The sequence below is a fragment of the Ochotona princeps genome, chromosome 19, assembly GCF_030435755.1.
Source record: "Ochotona princeps isolate mOchPri1 chromosome 19, mOchPri1.hap1, whole genome shotgun sequence".
Lineage (NCBI taxonomy): Eukaryota > Metazoa > Chordata > Mammalia > Lagomorpha > Ochotonidae > Ochotona > Ochotona princeps.
Genome location: NC_080850.1, coordinates 22,812,372 through 22,831,449, shown reverse-complemented (window position 1 = coordinate 22,831,449; position 19,078 = coordinate 22,812,372). Strand labels below are relative to the sequence as shown.

General features: G+C 57.5%; 1 protein-coding gene across 3 annotated transcripts in view; it reads left to right on the top strand.

Annotated features, from left to right (window-relative positions):
* Nucleotides 1–19,078, top strand: part of SYNPO (synaptopodin) — a 219,785-nt gene that overhangs the window by 28,053 nt on the left and 172,654 nt on the right. For 2 of the 3 annotated variants that reach the window (XM_036497046.2, XM_058677414.1), the window contains 2 exons: nucleotides 9,914–12,297; nucleotides 16,765–18,509. In XM_036497046.2, coding sequence (XP_036352939.2) covers nucleotides 9,914–12,297; nucleotides 16,765–17,445 — 3,065 coding nt within the window. In that variant the 3' untranslated portion in view covers nucleotides 17,446–18,509. Of the gene's footprint in view, nucleotides 1–9,913; nucleotides 12,683–16,764; nucleotides 18,510–19,078 lie in introns of those variants that run through there. The other variant, XR_009247158.1, reaches the window with a different exon arrangement.

Sequence of the window (19,078 nt, the reverse complement as noted above, 5' to 3'; positions counted from 1 at the left end):
CAATATGGGATGCTGGCGTCACAAGTGGCGGCTTAACATGCTGCGCATCAGTCCTGGGCCCTGCAAGCTTCTGATTTAGGTCAGAGAGGAGGATTGGCCTGAGGCCTCACAGTGGATTGGAGACTGCACAGAGCTTAAACCCAGCCGTCAATCTCGCCTTTACTTCCTACCCTTTAGTCAGCCCTGAACACTGTAAGGGCATGCTGTGACCAGGCCTGCTGGGGCTGGTGTGGCAATCTCTGTCCGGACAGAGCTATAGCAGGTCTTTGACCTGGCCTGTCACATTCTGCGTAACTGCAGGAGGAGCAGGAAAGGGGCCACTGTCCACAGTAATGTGCCCCTTGGCATATGTGATTGTGAGGTGGCAGCTCTGCAGTCATCTGTGGTAGAGGGTGGTGATGGCCAGCAGCAGACACACTGGAGGTGTGGATTTGAAACTGCACTTGCCATTTTTCAGTGGTACCTGCCCTCAAGGTGAGAGACATCTGGTGACTCGGAGTCCTGAAGACAGAGCAGGGACACACAGCCTCCCACAAGCTGTGTACCTGACACACATATGTGGTGCCAGCATGCCAGGGAAATGCTGCATGCCGGGTGCACATGTTCTTGTATGTCCTTGTCCTCTCCATGCCTGAGCATGTTCTGTTGCATGCAGTGCAGACAGCACTTCTCTATGTGGGAAAACATGTAAAGGAGGACATATGGCTGTCAGCAGGGGTCTCCAAGTGTTCACAAGCCCATGAGTGTGAGTGTGTGTGTGCACACACGCTTGGCATTGTGGGGTGATCCCCAGAGTCCCACAGGACAGGCTAGAGAACCATTTCATGTGCAGCATCCTTCAGCCTGCCAGCCATAAGCCTGCCTCAGGACCTGAGCACCAGTGCTTCCCTCTGCCTGGCCACTCCTCCCCCATGCCTCCCTCCCTGTCCTTCAGTTCTTGGCTCAAGGCAGCCTGCTCAGTGACAACAATTTTGTTGCCCACTCACATCATTGCAAGCCACTCCCCACCCCAGCCATCCTCCCACCTCCCATCCCTTCTCTACTTTTCTCTCCAGCGTTTCCCAACTGACTTGAGTATGCGCTCTCTCACTCCTCTGCTAGAAGGCAAGCAGTTTTGCCTTTCTGTCTTCCGGTCTATGCATGGTGCCTGACCTTTAGTTGAATATTGGCTTATCAGACCAAAAGCACGCACCCTGTGTCCTTAATTTCCTTGCACGGTCTCATTTTCCTATGAAATATCCACACCAGCCTCTGACCTCGCAGTAACACACCCGAGACCACACCTTTGCTTTCTAATAGACATTGGGCTTAGGCCTGTGAAGAGTGCTACCTGAACCTTCCTGGAGGTGTGAGGGCATAACACCTGGGAACCTCTGGCCCAGCCCAAGCCCTCTTTGGAACAGGTGCATAAACTGACCCCCTAAGAGGGTCAAGGGCCAGCCTCACATCTCACACAAGTTGTGACTGGGCAGACATCATACACTGAGACCAAACCTTCTGAACTCCAATCTCTACCTCTTTTGTAGTTTGAGGCCTCGGAGTTCTGGGATTCAGATTTGGCTGTCCCCGCTATAGCCAGGGGGTTGCTGGGGTGCCCAAGTTGAGAGTAGGCTCAGGGCAGGGGCCGAAGGTGAAATTTGGCCTGTGGCTGGCAACACAAAAGGGAGACCAGCCCCAGAGAGGGCTGGAGCGGAAACAGAGACCTATAGAGCCCAGCCCTGTAGACTTGGGCCAAGATGGGTCTCAGCAAAAGGTTCCCGCCTGGCTACTGGGCCTTGTTGAGGCAGAACCAGAGCCAGGGTGATGCACTTCTCAATGGGAACTGCCTAAGGTGCAGCAGGCAGGCCGTGCGCACATGACAACCTCAGTGTCCTCCTCTGTAAAATAGGGGTGTGACACTGGCTACCTCTAGCAGCCATGTTTGCACCGAATGCATGCCAAGAGAGGAGCCATGGCAGCAGACAGTGGGCATGCCCACGAACTCCTTGGTGCCCTGAATGGGTGTGAGCTCACCTGAGACCTGAGCGGGATTCACAAGGCCCTGGGGCCACCAAGGGGCCAGCTCAGGTGAGGCCTCCTCGGGGTGCAGCAGCAGCAGACAGTGACCCTCCCCAACGGCCTCAGGGCAGCCTTCTCATTCTGCCTGCGTCTTTGGTCCCCACATATTTATTTTTCTGTGAGGAAAGAATGTGGGGAATTTACCACAGGATGTTGGCCTTCACTTAGGACTGCGGCCGCTGCTGGGCAGCCTCTTCTATAAGAAAGAAGCTGCTGAGACAAATGGCACAGGCAGCAGAGGAGGTGGCAGAGTGTCCTGGTGAGCTGTGGCCAGAGTAGTGGGCAGTTATGTAACTGAGGCCCTGGGCAGACAGCACTGTGTTCTTGGTTTCTGGGCCGCAGACCCTATGGACATGTGCCTGGTGCACACATCCCACTCTCCTTCGGCTCTGGACAAGCCCCGGGAGGGGTGTACCCTGTTGGCAAAGGTTTCCTGCAGGCCATGTTGACTGGGGCTATGGGAGGTGGGTAGGGGGCAGCTACTTGGACCCTTCCAGCCTCTGCCGATCTGCTGTCTCCACTGCTTGAAACACCTCCTTATCCCCATCTTTTAAGACCTGAAACATATACCACTTCCTCCAGGAAGCCTTCCTGGTTGCTTTATCCTAATTCTACTCTCCTCAGGCTCTTTGTTCTCCCCAGCTCTTTGTGGATAAGGGTTTGTCTCCCTCTTTGCCCATAGACCTATGGCTACCTGCTTCCTTCTCTCTCCCTTCCTGCCACGAGGCACTTAGGACCAATCTAGCATTTGAACCAACCTAGTTTGTGTCCAGGGAGTACCATGGGAGTGCTGGTCCTTCCATAGGTTCCTGAAGCCACACTGATGAACCCCTCCTGGGCCTGGGCACATTTGCAGAGAGTAGAGAGTGGCCTCTGGTCCTGGGCTGGCCCAGAACTCAGGGGGAGGGTCCATGTGTGTGTGTGCGGAGGTGTTTATGCTATACTATGAGCAGCAGGGACCTGGACAGTGACCAGGTCCTTCCCTGTGCTGGCAGAGGCACAGTATGAGGCTAGCCACCTCTGGCCTGCCCTGGCTGCACATCTTCTTGCCCCCTGGGTCATGTGTTCTGTCCAGAATGGTGTGTGTGGATCCCTGTCCTTTCTGAGCTCCCAAGGACTCCAGGGAATAAGGAAGAAGGGCAACACTGCAGGGGGGTGCTTGGGGAGCACAGGCCTGCGTTTCCAGGGCTGGCCTAGGACGTGAGAGCCAGGCTGTGACCTTGGCTCTCTGTGACCCTGGCTCTCTGTGACCCTTTCCCTCTGGCTTGCTGTCTACCTAGGACTCAGCCTGCCTGTCTCTCCGAGTTCCAGTTTCCAATATTCTAGAAATCTACCTATTAGAGACGAGTATTTCAGTCGCCAAGGCTGTGGCCCCTGGTTCCTGGTTGAGCTGCCATAGTAGGACCCTGGTCAGTTGGCAGTGAGCAACTACTTTCTGGGCCTGTGCTGACTTGGGAGCCCTCATCTCCAACCCCCCCACCTGCATCCCACATTCCCACTCTGCCTGCTCTCCACCCACATCCTGCAGGGAACAGGAGTTCATCCAGGTCAGCCTCCTCACCTTGAAAACCTCCTGTTTTCCCTGAGCCCTACCTCTGCTCAGAGGCCTCTGTGCTGGGGCGAGCAGGGGAAGAGCACCAATCCAGGAGTCAAATGGATTGACAAGGGCTGCCCAGAAGAAATGTCAGAGGGGTTGGGACAAGGACAGTGGCCTGGGAACATACTGAAGGCAGGTGCACTTGGGGTAAGTCAAACTGGAGACCTGGGGTGAGCAAACTCCTCCTCTGTGCCTTGTACTCTTCACCTATTAAGTGGTGATCAAGGCACCTCCTTTACAAGTTGGTGCAAGGGCTCACTGAGGACAGACTTGGGAAGCCCCTTGCAGCCAGTGCCCTCAGGGCTACTGTAACCAGCAGTGACTTTGTCATCATTCTGCAAATGCCTGTGGGAAATGGGGGTGGGAACAGAAATGTAGACCGAGCAGCCACTTGAGGCTCTTACTGGCTGTTGGACAAAGTACCATGCCCAACCCTGGGAGGGGACAGTATAACTCCTGTTGCAGGCCGGTGGCAGTTCTGGACCATCCTGGGGTTGACCTGTGCCTGGCTGTGTGACATGGAGTGAATTGCCACAGCCAGTTTGTTCAGTAACATGAACATGAGGGTGCTGGCCTCACAGGGAGCAGTCAGGGTGCCCAGCAGGTAGTGATCGCATCCTTCAGGGTGGTACAGCTGTGACACAGCTGGAGTAGGACAGGTGGTGGCAGCTTCTGCATTAGGATTGCCAGGGTTCAGGGCAGCAGAAAGGACATCATATGAGGAGGATTTCCCCATGGAGCGGTTTGGACGTAAGAACACACAGGGTGGGCGTGGGAACATCACACCGCTGACCTTCCTTCCCCAAAGCTCAGGGTACAGACAAGAGGGCAGTGGGCACTGATGCCAGAAGCTTTGAATCCTGGGCAGGAGCTCTCCTTGTAGTTCCCCTTGTCCTGGGGAGGCGGCGAAGGGTTTGACACTGGAGAGACTCATGTAGAGCCAGGAGGTGGGAAGATGAATGTGGCAGCATGGGGTGGGCTGATGGGCGGGGGAGAAGCTGGGGGTGGGGAGGCCATTTAAAAGGCTGTTGCAAAATCAGTTTTCCTGATAAAGAGCTGGGCTGAGTCATCTGTGGAGGAGAGAAGTCAGATCCAGCTCCTCAGTGCTGCCGCCACCACCGCCTATGTGGGATTTTCCTCTCGTTGTCAGCCAGGCCGGTATTGGCTGCCTTTCCCGGCAGCTTTGGGAACCAAGGCCTGGAGGCCCCTGGGAGCATCCTGAGGGGAACTTGGGCTGCAGAGAGGACCCAGTCAGAGTGAGTAATCCGAGCACTGGCAGGTGCCTATGTGGTCTGGGGCGCGTGGGGCTTAGGACAGGTGGGATTTACTGTGCTCTCGGTTCCCGCATGGGCATCAGACAGCATGGTGCTTCTGATACAGGCTAGTCTCAAGCCAGGCCTCAGATTCTGCTGTTCCCCTGAGTCCCTGAGTACCGGTAGTCCCTCCACCTGTGGTCGTTGGCTTGGATGCCTCTGGAGCCCAGGTGGGCAGCCAGCCGACTAGTCGCCTACCTGCCTGCCTGCCTACCTGCTGTGGTGGCTGTAGCCTTTTCGCACCCTCCATGACTCTGGCGTCCATGGAGCTCCCCAGGCCACGGAAGCTGTGTCATTTCCTCCTAGCCTGCGGATGCAGGGCAGGGGCTGGCAACGGAGTCAGGCCATTACTCAGGCCTCTTCATCTTCCTGCCCCCAGCTGAGCCAGAGAGGTTGAGCAGCAGCCAGCCATTGGTTTCTTCCTGAGCCTGCCAGGGGGGCAGTTTACTCAGCCTGTTTACCCGTCTTGGTTGCCAAGCCTTCCAGCCATCACAGTGGCCTGCCTCCAGCCAGCGTCTCTGGCCCCCTGGCCCACCCTGCCAAGCCAGGTCCAGACCCTCCCATTGACGGCAGCTGTGTGAAGAACTATTTCCTTGAATTCTCCCTATTCTGACCTTCTGCTCTGGCCTCCCCTGCCCGTCTCCCTCCTGCAATTTCTTGGTCCAGACAGGCCCCATGGGGGCCAGAGTCTGAGAAAAGGGGAGGGAAACGGTGAGGTTGTTCTTGCCTGAGCAAAACTGGAACCCGAGGGGGCGAGGGGTGGTCTTCTGACTCTTCACCTTAAGAGTTTTCCATTCCCTCAGCCTTACATGCCCTATCAGTCATCTCCACCTTAGTAAGAATAAGCATATCAGCTCTTCTGTAGAGAGCAAGTGTGAGCTGTTGCAGGCAGCTAGATGCTCAGAAGGGTACTGAGCATGGGGTAGGGCAGCCGGCCTCTGTGGGCCACTCTCCAGGAACACTGGAGCCGTCCTGGGTGCTGCCCCACCCTCGAGTCCAGCAGGTACCACTCTGCAGCCAGACTAGCTGGGTCTTTGAATCCTGGCTCTGCCACCCTCAGGCTAGATGCCCCAGGAAGGTCTCTCTGAGCCCTGGTTTTGTCTGCAAAACAGAGATGGAGGAGGGTGGCAGGAAGCATCTCTAGGGCTCTTGAGATAGACAGGTGGTGAGCATGAAGTGCACAGTCCAGAGCCTGGCTGCCAGGGGCAGCTTGAGTGAGTGCCCCGGCCAGCCGCCTAGATCGGGCCTTCTCGCCTCCCTCCCACTCTTCAGGACTCACTCTATGGGACCCACTTCTTTCACTACCCTAAGCCGCTCTTCCCTGAGTCTGCCTTCTACCGCTTTCCTCTCTTTAAGACCTGTCTTCACATCCAGGGCCCAGAGGGGTTTGAGAGGGCTAACATCCCAACCTGTCTGCATCCAAGAGAAGGAGTCGTCAGGTGCTGGCTGCAGCCAGGCAGAGTGAGGGCTGAGGCAGGCGCCCTTGGCCGCTTCCCGCCTCTCTGACACCAGGGAGTACAATCTTGGACCAGCTGCCTGGGCCACTGCCAGAAGTGGCAGTTCCCTAGTCTTGGGGACTTTTCCATGGTGCTTGTCCCCTTGCTGCCCTGGGGCAAGGGTCTCTGGGGTGCCTTTTGTTGGACAAGCCTCCCTCCTCCTGCCCTCCCACAACCCCCTCTCTATCCCACTTCTCCCAGCTTTGTTTGTGCAGGGTGGCAAAAGTCATCTGGGTTGCTGGCTGGGTCTGGCCCAAACCTCCCGCCAAATTCCTTTTCCATGGAGTCACTGCGGGCAGGGCTGGGAGGCCTGGGAGCTGTCCTCAGGGGGCAGGGCTCTCTCACCCCCTGGCCTCTTCTGGTTCCTCTTAGCCCAGAACAGTAGCCTGAGGGTAGTTCCAAGCTCACAGAGGTGGAGGCTGTGAATGAGCCCTTCTGGGAGTCAGCAGCCTCCTCTCTGCACCTCCCAGGCTAGCTCCTCTCTAAGGATCCTTCTTCATGCTTTGGCATTTGGGGACTTTTCTAAACCCAGCACCTTCTAGAGCCCACCTGGGGAATGGAATGGAGGCAGAAAAGTAAGGAGAACTGCAGCAAACTGTAGAGGCATTGAGAGGTCTGGATGATTCACACCAAAGCACTTTCTCTGAGCCTGGCATGGTCGGTACCCAGCTACACCCCTGTCTGGCTCTGTGGCCTCGGGCAGCTCACACAACCTCTCTGAGTCCCTGTTTGCTCACTTAAGCATGTGCAATGCTAGCTCCTGCTTGAAGAGCTGCTTCATGAGGCAGGTGGGACGTGGAAAGAGCACATGTGAGCCTCAGTGCAGTCAGTGCCCCAGCAGTGTCAGCCTAGCTGGTTGCTGTTGTGGCATGTGAACCTTCTGTGTCCCCTGGAGGGAAAGGGACTCATCTCTGATCTTTTGCAAGGCTATCAAGCTGGGCGAAGAACCACAGCCAAGAGGAGGCAGGGCACGTCAGGGTGGTGGTGAAGGTGTTAGGGGATGGCACCTCCTTGGGATGAAGCACTCTCGCCAGGTAAACTTGTAAGCAGTTCACCTGCTTATACACTTATACACCCAAGGCCGTGTTTTGGGGGAGCCAGGAACTGGACCCAGAGACTGAGCTTCTAAATTCATGGGCAGTGAGCCCCATTCCCCACTTACTCCTGGAAGCCCCTGCTGTGTGGCCTGCTGGAACCCCTTCCACAGATTGAATCTCCTTTGCTGGTGGATCTGACGCCTCCCAGGGACTTGAGTAGGGTTAGCAATTGCCACCCTGTCTAAGGGTAACAAGAACCCGCTGTCCTGTCCACCTGGACTTGATAATGAGCCCTTGGCATTCACAACCTAATTGGGGCCCTCCAAACCTAACGTTCTGTGACAAACACATACACACCCCTTCCTACCATATCCTCCCACCCTGATCCAATTCCAACCCTTCTCAGTTAAGGAGGCCAGGGCCCTGAGAGGTGCAGTCACTTGCCATAGTTGTATAGCTAAGCAAATGGCTGAGTTCAGATTTGGGCCTCCAATGAGCAGAGGAGACCAACAATGCAGGAGTGGGGGGCCCTCTTGTGTGACTGACGACCCCTCACCCATCTCCCCCCAGAGGAGCAGTCTGGCTAAACTCTTCCATTCTCAGGGGAGTCTTCATGGGCAGCAGGTATCACGGGCAGGTGGGGTAGGCTGTGCATGCTCTCAGTTTCCAACAGGTGGGAGATAGCCAGGCCCAGACGGGAGGAGGTAGGGAGGAGATTGAGACCAGAGAGCCTGTGGCTGCCTTGTCTGAACCTAGTGAGGCTACTGTCTGCTCTCAGTGGACTCTGTCCTGGCCATTCTCCAGACTCAGTTTTCCTATCTGTACTTGGGTGGTGGTGAAACTGCTCCTGCCTACTGGCCCTCCCAGTCAGTGAACTGTGAGAGCGGCTGGCAGGGTGCCAAGAAAGACGGTCTCTGGAGACTTGGCAGGTCATGGCCCCCTGCTAATGAAAGCCAGGGAGGAGGGAGGACAGAGTCAGATTCCTCAAGAACTAATTAGCTTCCCATTTGGAGAGGAGGTAAAGGGTGTTAGAGGGAGGAATGTCCCCAGCTACTGAGCTCCTGACCCTGCCACAGGCCAATCCACCCAAAACTGTTGGTTTGTTTGCTCATTGTTCAGCTAGCACATGTTGCTTACCAACTGTGTGCCAGCTGAACACCAGGGAGTAAAGAGAGGAATGGTGGCCCAAGTGAATTTAGGGACTAATGGGGGCTTGACCCTAGCCTCATGCCCTGCTGACTTTGTCCCCGCATATATCTCAAAGTGACCAGAAATTAGGGTAAGCAGATGGCTTGAACATGAGCTGTGGACCTAGACAAAACTGGTTCTAGCCCATCTTTACCTGTAAGAGCTCAGGTCAGTTTCCCCTTCTGAAAGACAAGTGCAAGTCATGCTAGTCTCACAGTGCTGTTGTGAGAACAGGAAAGGACACAGTGTCCTAGTGTGAACCTGTGGGAACTTCTAAGCGGGTGCTCCTTACAATGGGATGGTATTCTGAGGGGGGCAGAGGACGCAGACAGTGGCAGGTAGCTGGTGCTAAGGAGCAGTACTCAGGGTGGAACAAGTGTCTCACGGGGGACCGTGTTCTGATTTTCTTTGGATCATGTGACCGTGTTTCCCACTCTAGACAGGGGGAATATTGGCAGCTCCTCTACATACAATCCAAGCAGATGACAACATTGGTTTGAAAATGTCAAGGGCCCTGGGAGAGGGAGCTCACAGGTGAGGAGCGGCACTTGAGGCACTGCTGCAATCCAGGTTGGGGGGACAAACAGGTCAAGCTGGGTCCTTGCCCCTGTACACCCATTTTCCAAGGCGAGCAGACACGTCATGGACAGGTAAACCTCAAGTTGTAAGGAAAACTATGAAGAGATATGACAGGGGAAGGGAAGGCCCCTCCAGTGAAGTGACTTTGAAGCCGAGGCTTGAGCTGTAAGAAGAAAGCAATAATAATCTTTCACTTCTGGTGAAAGATTATTCCTAGCAGAGGGGACAGTGGACTCTAAAGCCCTGGGGTAGTACCACTGTGGCATTTTCAAGAGACACAAAGAAACCAGCATGTCAGGGGCAAGTGGGAAAGGAGATGGGTAGATGGAGAGGAGTGAAAGATGACTTCTGAAGTGAGGTGTTTGGGCACAGTTTGGTGACATGCCCCATCACTAGCTTTCATGGGGAACCCAGAGAAAAGACCAGTTAGTCCTGAAGGCATGATCAGGGGATGCTGGAGCAGGATCATAAAGGGCGGGGCAAGAGTCTTTATAATGAAGACCAAGTGCAGGAAATTCTAAAGAGAGGGACCATGAGCAGGAGGGCCCTGGGTGAGCTCATGCTAGCCTGTGTGCATGTGCGCGTGCATGCATGCCTCGTGGTGCTGATACCCATTTGCTAAGCGGGCCTCTGTTCCCTCTGCAGCCTTGGGCCGGAGCACTAGCTTCACTGAGAAGGACCTGAAAGAGGCAAAAGCGTGGAGCCAGCAGATCGCGGCCCAGCTGACCACCCCACCTAGCTCCAACTCCCGTGGTGTTCAGCTCTTCAACCGGCGTCGGCAGCGAGTGAACGAGTTCACCTTGGAGAGCCACGGCCAGCGGGGACGGAAGCCCGGCCAGGAATCCCTCAGAGCACTCCCTGACAGCCCCAAGGGCCATGTGCAGAGGGAGCTCAGCCTGAGCGTTACCTTACTGCCTGAGCCAGCCCCTCCAAGCCAGCCTGGTCCCCAGAGCCCCAACAGAGGGGACCCCGGCCGCAGCATGGAGGGCTACTCTGAGGAGGCCAGCCTGCTGCGGCACCTGGAGAAGGTGGCCAGTGAGGAGGAGGAGGTCCCACTGGTGGTTTATCTGAAGGAGAATGCAGCCCTGCTGACAGCCAATGGGCTGCATCTGTCCCAGAGCCGGGAGACCCAACAGTCCCCACCGACCCCTCCTCCAGCTGAGGACCATAGCCCAGCCACAGATGCCAACCAAAACCTCTCCTCAGCCAGTACCACTCTCACTGCCACACCAGCTTCCAACAGCACCCACAACCCACCAGCCACAGACGTCAATCAGAACCCAGTGGCAACTGCCAGGACACCGGCCAACAACCTGCAGAACACCTCCAAGGGACTGTTCTCCTCCAATGGCTCTGTTCCAGATTCCCAGCCGCCCAGTGCCCCAGGCCCTGATGGGCAATCCCCAGCACAGGCAGGGGAGGAGGTGATGTTCAGCACACTGCTCATTGATAAGGTGTCAACCCCACTGACCACCACCAGCGCCTTCTCCCGGGAAGTCACACCCATCTCCAGCTCTGGGCCCCATGGCCCCGATTTTCTGTCAAGTTCCCTACTCATCGATGCACAGCCCAGCGCCTTCAGGCTGGCATCAGAACCAGACATGTGTGGACAGGCAGCTGCCACCACACCCACCAAGGCATACAGCGAGGTCCACCTCACACTGGCCAAGCCCCCTTCGGTGGTCAACAGGACGGCCAGGCCCTTTGGGATGCAGGCATCCAGTGGCAGCGGCCAAGTAGAAAGGAGCCCCATGGTGGAGAGACGGCATCTTGGGGAGAAGGCTGTGGCTCCCCAGCCCACAACTATGGCAGACAGGAGCCCACGGCCACAGAGACACGTGATGTCCCCAAGCCCCATGGTGGAGAGGAGGCTGGTGGGGCAGCGAAGCCCAGTCATGGAGAGACGTCCCTTGGGGCACTTTACCCCGCCCCCCACCTATGCCGAGACCCTGTCAGCGGCTCCCCCAGCTTCCCGAGTTCGCTCTCCCCCATCCTACTCTGCCTTGTACCCCAGCTCTGACCCCAAGCCTTCTCATCGGAAAGGCCAGGCAGCTCCTGCCAGCAAGACAGGAATTTTGGACGAGTCAATGGCCCGCCGGGGCAGCCGCAAGTCCATGTTCACCTTCGTGGAGAAGCCCAAAACCACTCCGAACCCTGACCTGCTGGATCTGGTGCAAACGGCTGATGAGAAGCGCAGGCAGAGGGACCAAGGGGAGGCTGGTGTGGAGGAGGAGCCCTTCGCCCTGGGTGCCGAGGCCTCCAACTTCCAGCAGGAGCTGGTCCCTCGGGACAGGGCCAGTCCTGCAGCGGCAGCAGAGGAGACCGTGCCCGAGTGGGCCTCCTGCCTCAAGTCCCCCCGCATCCAGGCCAAGCCAAAGCCTAGACCCAACCAGAACCTGTCAGAGGCCTCGGGGAAGGGGGCTGAGCTGTATGCCCGCCGCCAGTCACGCATGGAGAAGTATGTCATCGAGTCTGCAGGCCCGACAGCCGCCGAGCTGGCTCGCTGTCCCTCCCCTACCATGTCCCTGCCTTCGTCCTGGAAATACTCCACTAGTGCTCCTGGGGGCTTGCGAGTGGCCTCTCGCAGCCCGGCACGGACCCCACCTGCCTCTCTCTACCATGGCTACCTGCCCGAGAACGGGGTCCTGCGTCCAGAGCCCACCAAGCAGCCACCGCAGTACCACATGCGCCCCTCGCTCTTCGCCCTCTCGCCCATCAAAGAGCCTGCCAGGTCCTCGCCCAGAGCTGCCTCACCCAGAGCTGCCTCCCCAGCCAAACCCAGCTCCCTGGACTTGGTGCCCAGTCTGCCCAAGGCATCCCTCCCACCATCCCCTGCACTGCCAAGGCCTGCCCGCTCCTCTCCAGGCCTCTACACCTCGCTGGGCCAGGATGGCCTGCAGCCCACTGCTGTGAGCCCCACCTACGGCAGCGACATCTCCCCCGTGTCGCCCTCCAGGGCCTGGTCTCCCAGAGCCAAGCAGGCACCCAGGCCTTCCTTCTCTACCCGCACTGCCGGGATTGAGGCTCAGGTGTGGAAACCTTCCTTCTGCTTCAAGTAATGGCCCCCCACAGGGGGATCCCACTGCCTTGAAGGGCCCCTCTACCCAGGCCAGATGGAGAGCCTGTGTAGCCAGCAGGAAAGGGACTGGACTGGGTGAGGAGGCCACAGAGCCCATGTGGCTTGGGGGCCCAAAGCTGCCTCCGGCCAGTCGCGGAACTCTGGGTGATTTGCCTCCCCTCTCTGCTAGCAGGTTCCCCCTCCATCCTGCTGAGGGGGTTGGACTCCAACCTAGTCAGGCTGGGAGAAGGGCTACAAAGACAGGACTCACGAGGACCGGGCTTCCTGTTGCCTGTGCAAGCTTCAGGGAGCCCAATCTGAAACCAGAGTCTCGCTGGGGCATGGCCAGCAAAGGGGTGGGGGGGTCCCGGGTAGCCACAGCCTGCCTGTGCCTGTGGACTTGGCCAGCCAGGGCTTTGCCTCCTCAGCACTCCTGGGGGGCCCAGGCTCCTGACATCTTGCTTCCTGTTGCTGGACTCTCGCCTCCACGGGCCTGTCTCTTCTGCCTCTGCCTTCTGGACGTCGTGGGTCTCCTTCTCGCCGCTTCAGAGAGCTCTGCCTGCCCTTCGCCTATCCTCTTCTCCATGTGCGGTGGACTCACCCATCCCTGCTGTCTGAGACTTTTTTCACCTCTGGGAGCTGCCCTATGCTCCCTCCCAGCCTCGGTTCCCCCCAAGGGAGATGCCTGGCCCAGCCATAAATCTCAGTCCTAGCCTGGTTGTTCTGGGTGGGAGGATGTCCCAGGGGATCCCCGAGAAAGCAGGAGAGCCCTGCAGAAGGTTATGCAGATATATTTGAGTGGCCAGCAGAGTGGCCCCTGATTATCAGTCATTGGCTATTTTGGCTTCAGTCTCAGCCAAGAATTGCCCAACCATAAAACATTAGCTGGGTGCAATGGAATGGGGCCCAAAGAGAGAAGCAAGGTGGGGGTGGGTGGCTCAGGGGACAGCTCTGATCCCCATAACAGCCCCTCATTTGCTGTGTGACTTTAGTCATTTCCCCTCTCTGGGCCTCAGTTTTCTCACATATACAGTGAAGGCCCTTCTTGCTGTGATAAGCTGTGAGGACTGAGAAGATGGGCTGGTGTTTTGAGAGATAGGCCTTGTAAGTGCTAAGGGAAGAGACTGAAAGGAAGTAGACTATTGCCAAGAGCAGGTGGTGTTAGATGTGAAGGTGTGCTGGAATGAGCTGCTGCAGGCAGCTGGGATTGCTCAGCCACAGCTACCTGGAATGGGATAAGGGCTAGGAGTGAGCATAGCAGCTTGAAGTGGAGGGAGAGTCAGACTTGAGGCTGCAAGGAGAAGCCTAAGACAGGAGAAACCTGGATCCCAGCAGACTAATGGCAGGGTCCCCATTCCTGAGTGACTTTGTGGGGTCAGGTAGTCAGAGGTCCCCAGAGGCTCTGGCACCTTTAAGGTGAGGCAGTTCCCCCATACCAGGCTTTGTGGGGGCTTTTAGAATATAGACGCAAGAGGCAGGACTCAGATGGAAGCTTCCCAAGGCTGGGGGCTGAGGACCACCCACTTTCTCACCCCCAGCCTTATTTTGGGCTCCCCGAGGGGTGCTGGGTGGTGGAGGCGGTGCCCTGCTGGGCTGAGCCTGCAATTTTCCTGAGCTCTGGGCTGGTCACCATGGGAACAGGGGTGCCTTCCCAGTGAGCTCATTGCACAGCAAGGGGGCATGCGTGGGGGAGTTGCCAGTTCCCTTCTGGTACAGGGAGACACCTCTACTTCCGGACTCCAGTTCCCTTAGACCCTGAGAGCCAGCCATGGAAGAACCCACCCTCCACCCTGCCCCAACTCTTCCCCCTGACTCTGTTTCCTCTCCTGTCCTTAATACACTCTGCCTCAAATCCGTCTCGCTGCTTCTTTTCTTCTGCACTGCTGCTGACAGCCAGGGCTCATCCTCATTGGTTTGGCCTGCCAAATACACGTGTGTTGAGTGTGGGTGTGTTCTAGCATGCTGCCTGCAGCCCCCGTGTGACAGGATCTGCCCTGAGTAGGCACCTGGGGCCCAGCACCCTGTTGGAACTTTCTGCCGTGCTGGTGGGGGTAGGAGTGGATGGAGATGGGGGTGGGGTGGGGACTACTCCTTAGGGCCAGGTTTGTTTGCATTCTTTACAAGTGGAATTGAAATGCCCATAGCCAAGGCATTCACTCTTTAGGGCCCTCCTTCTCTTTTATCTAAATGTGACCATTTCCCACATTTGTCACTGTCACTCCTGGCTCCTGGAAGTTGCTGCCCCCAGAGGATGGAAACAAACTGCCAGTGGAGTCCTGAGAACTGAGATCTAGCCCCAGCTCTGCACCTGACTCCTGTGTAACCTTGGATGACCAGGCCTCTGGGATTGTAGAAGGTGGTCTGGTCTCTCTGACAGCCCACGACTGACCAGGCCCTACTCATGCTTATACTCCCATCCTATGCCCAGCCTTGGGGCTGGTGTTGGGTTGAGTGCGTGCTTCTTTATTTCCAAGGCATTTACGTGTGTAGGGTACCCTGCGCTCTGACAGAAAGTCAACAGTTCTGTATCGTGCACTTTTAGTCACACACAGTTGTACCCAGCCAAGGAAGTGAGGATCAGCTCAGGCTTTGGTCCCCCATCTCCCAGTGCTGAGCTGCTGCCTTCCCATGCCTAAGCCACTCTGATTTGCAGCCTGGTATGGAATCTGACTAATTCCACATGTTGGTCCCAACATTTCCCCTTGTGGACACACCACAGATGAAAAACACCCCCTTAGAGAGCTCTAGAAAGTCATGCCTCCCCAGTACACAGCCTGTGCCTTTTTTGGCCTCTGTCAGGGTGGTTGTTGGCCAGCCCAGGGCCATGAGCTCTTAGTCCCACCTCCCTGTACAAGATGGCACTGTGATGGGGAGTTAGCCTCCCCTCCCTGCTATTTGGTCCTGGGATTCAGCCCTCCCTCCTAGCTTCTCTCCCTGAGCAATGGAGTCTGCTTCCTGAAGCTAGCCTGACAGACCGAAATCCCCCAGGAAATGTCCTGTTCAGTACAACCCACTTCTGCTACTCCCAGTGGGGTGTGAACCTAAACAGGAGTAGCAGGGGTAGGTTGTACTGAACTTCAACTAAGACTGGGAGCCTGTGTGATCACAGGAGGGCTCTAGGGCTCACCCCCATTTTGCTATCCCATGACAATGACACTGTGTCCCATTCCTCTTCAGGTACAAGGACTCCAACTTGTTAGTCTGCATCTAACAGCTCCTGCTGCCTGCTGTGTGGAGAACGCACACAACCTGTGTCTTTTGGGGAGGGGAGTGAGAGGATGACTGGCGTGGCAATGGCTGATCACTGACTGGAGCAAAGAATGGCTTTTGGGGCTGGTTCTAGATTTTGGTTTAGGTAGGGGGCACTGGATGGCTCCGCTGGCCCTGAACTCTGAAAAATGGACTGCAGGTGAACTGGATCAGATTGGTAGCCTGAGGAAACTGGGTATGCTGGCGTCTGGTGGGAAGGTGTAGGAGCTGTGTGCTGGCCCTGGATCCCTAAACCTTCCACCCTCAAACCAAGCATGGCTGCACTTAGCAGCAACAGTCTCTCTCTTTCTCTCTCTCTCTCACAAACACACACACACAATTTCCTGAGGAGATAGCCTACACCGGCATCATTTACTGTAAACAGGGGTGATATGCCAGTTCCCTCAGTCTGTCCTGAGGAGCTCATGAGAGAGAACGGCTAAGTATGAAGCTACCAAACTCCCAAGTCCTCAGAGGGGAGAGCCAGGCTCTGGAAATCTCAACCCTGCCCCCTCGGCTTGGCCAGCAGTCCAGGTCAAAACCAACTTCCTTTTGTATTTTCGTCTGCCACTGAACACTTCTTTCCTGCTCTGGCATTCAAGGAGAAAACGAGGAGCCGAGCACAGCGTCAGGACGGAGGTTAAAGGGCTTTCCTCAAAAATCTGAGTAACAACAGGAGTGTTTCTAAAATTCAGGTCACTTCACCCAAAGGGTCCCCAGGTTTAAGCTTCTGTGGAAAGCAATACATTGGGAGCCCTCGCCCGCTGCCCTGAGGCGGAGTGCTCTGGGTCCCCTGGCCCAGTGCTCTCCACCTGAGTAATTTCATCTGTGACCCTCAAAAAGGGTTTCTCTGTGGTGACCGCCAGTAGGTGAGGCGCCAGCGCCCCGGCGACCTGGCTGACTCTTGTCACTTTTTTTTTTTTTTTTTTTTTTTTTACCTCAACATGGGTACTATTAGCCCCTGGATAAATTACTGAGGCCTTGAAAAGGAAACCACGACACTCGAAGAGTCCCGCCAGGCCTCTGCCTCCTCTGGGGACAAACGCGGGGAGAGGCGCCACCCGGCCAAGGGCCACCTGTGCTTCGCTGCCTGCCTCAGGTTCCCAGACAACAGGCTCTTCCCGAAACACGCCGGGTCCCCAAGCCGCCACACTAACGCCTGCCTCCGCCCTCTCTGCTTTCTCCTCAGGACCGCCGCGAGAGCCTGCCCACCTCCCCGCCCTGGACGCCGGCCGCGTCCCGGCCCCCTAGCAGCCTGGATGGCTGGGTGAGCCCGGGGCCGTGGGAGCCCGGCCGCGGGAGCAACATGGGCAGTCCCCCGCCCTTGCCGCCGCCGCCGCCGCCCATGTCGCCCTCGTGGAGCGAGCGTTCCGAGTCCCCGCTGCGCCCCGAGCCTGAGGTGCGGCCTCCCAGCCGCCAGCTGCAGGCCCTTTTAGCGAGAAATATCATCAACGCTGCCCGGCGCAAGAGCGCCTCCCCGCGGCCGGCGGGCGCCGAGAACCTGCGTGCCTTCTCCCCGCCCCGGGCGCCGCCGCCGCCGCCGCCGCCGCCGCCGCCGCGCATGCGCTCGCCGCAGCCCGCGCGGGCCGGCCCTCTGGCGGCGCCTGGGGTCGTGTTCGCCCCGATCCTGCGGAGCCCGCTGCCAGTCGGGGCCCCGTCCTGTGCCAGGCCCCGGAGCCCGCTGCCCACGCCACCCAGGCCCTTCCCCTATCGCCGCTCGCCCACGGACTCCGACATGTCCCTCGACTCCGAGGACTCCGGGGCCAAATCGCCCGGCATCCTTGGCTACAACATCTGCCCCCGCGGGTGGACGGGCAGCCTGCGGCTCAAGCGGGGCAGCCTCCCCACAGAAGCCTCCTGCACCACCTAAAGCCCCCGCCGCTCCGGCCCACAACCACCCCACGCGGCCTGAGCTGCAGAAGGAAGAGTGACCGGGCTTGGGGGACCCCTGCACTGCGACCCTGCTGGGTCTGGGGCAGGGACCCCAACTTGGTTTCTAGCCTTTGTTCTGCTATCTTTTTGCCTCATGTTGGGCAAGACTCTTCGTTTTTCTGACCCTCGGCTGCCCCACCTGTTTAACATAGCTTTCAAGGCGACAAACCCCCCAGCATGTGTCCTGAGGATAGGAGCCCCCCAGCTTGCCGCGTTCCCCCACCCCCAACTCCCCTGGGCTCCCCACGACCCACACAGACCCTGCCCTGCGCGTCCAGTTCCCTGGCACCGCCACCGCCTGGGCAGAAGCAGCTGTTTTCCGTCTCTTCCCAGACAACCGCTATTTTTACCCGGTGACCTTTAGAGAAGTGTCCCAGGCCAGCTCAAGGTGCCCGGCTGCCTCTTCTGGGGAGGCAGGAAGAGTGTCCCAGCCTCTGCCTCTCGCCCTTCCCGTCACAGCCCACCTCAGAGGTTCCAAGGCACAAACTCCCCCCAGGCCTGGGCCCCGAGCCTTCTGAGCCTACACATGACGGGTTCCGGATTCCAAGCAGAGCTGAGGGACACAGAGGGATCCCGAGGCTTTATCTGTGACTCACGGGTTGGGGATAACCTCTTGCCGAGACAGAGACCAAGGGTTTGTAGTCAGGGGAAGAAAGCAGGCAGCCCTCACTACAGCGAAGGCGGGGATGGACGACCCAGGGCCCCTCCAGGCCTGGAATGTACTTCACGGTATAAGGAAGCAGTAAATGCAGGGAGGTAGAGATCCTGTGGGCCTGAACACAGGGCAGTGGGGCAGGGGAGCATGAATGAGGGGTGAGGCTGAGGCTACACTGTGCCCGCGTTTCTGACCGCCCTAGAACGTGCCCCTTCCTCACTCTCATCGCTCAGTGTGTCTCACACCTGTTAGAGTGGGATCTGCCTCCTCCCCAGCTAATGCCCAACTCCCCATGACTTGGTGGTGGAGGTGGGGGGGCTGGCTGCTACAACAGCCAACCATTGCATACACTTTCGTGGCTCCAACCATTGCATACACTTCAGTGGCTTCTGATTCAGCCAGGTACTGTGCCTGGCTGAATTGGCACAGTGGTGCCCTCTAGAGACTGGCATTGGCAGCCTCACTCCTCCAGGGGACAGGATTAACAGTATGTGTGGGTGGAAGGATGACAGGATGTAGCTAGAGAAGAAGGAGAGTGTGATGGGCGGGGTGGAAGGATGGGATAAGGGCGGGAGTTACCCCTCAGGGCGATATTGGGTCTGGAACCCCTGAGTGAGGGTGGAGAAAGCGAGCCAGGGTCAGGATGGAAGAAGAGTTGGGGGGGGAGCTTTAGAATAAAGATGTGGTCCCAAATGGTGTCCAGGGCCTTAGGCCCTGCTGGCAGGAAGACGAAAGGCAGCCACATTGGCTGAAACATCTGTCCCCTGCCTGCTGCAGGGACCTCTTATAGCAGTGGAGATTGGAGCTAAGGACCTCTTAGGGAGGAGACATTGCCAGGCCTGGGCGAATGAAGTAGCCTGAGGGGCCACCTCTACCTGAATTTCCCGTAATAGCCAGAAGGAGGCAGCCTTGGCAA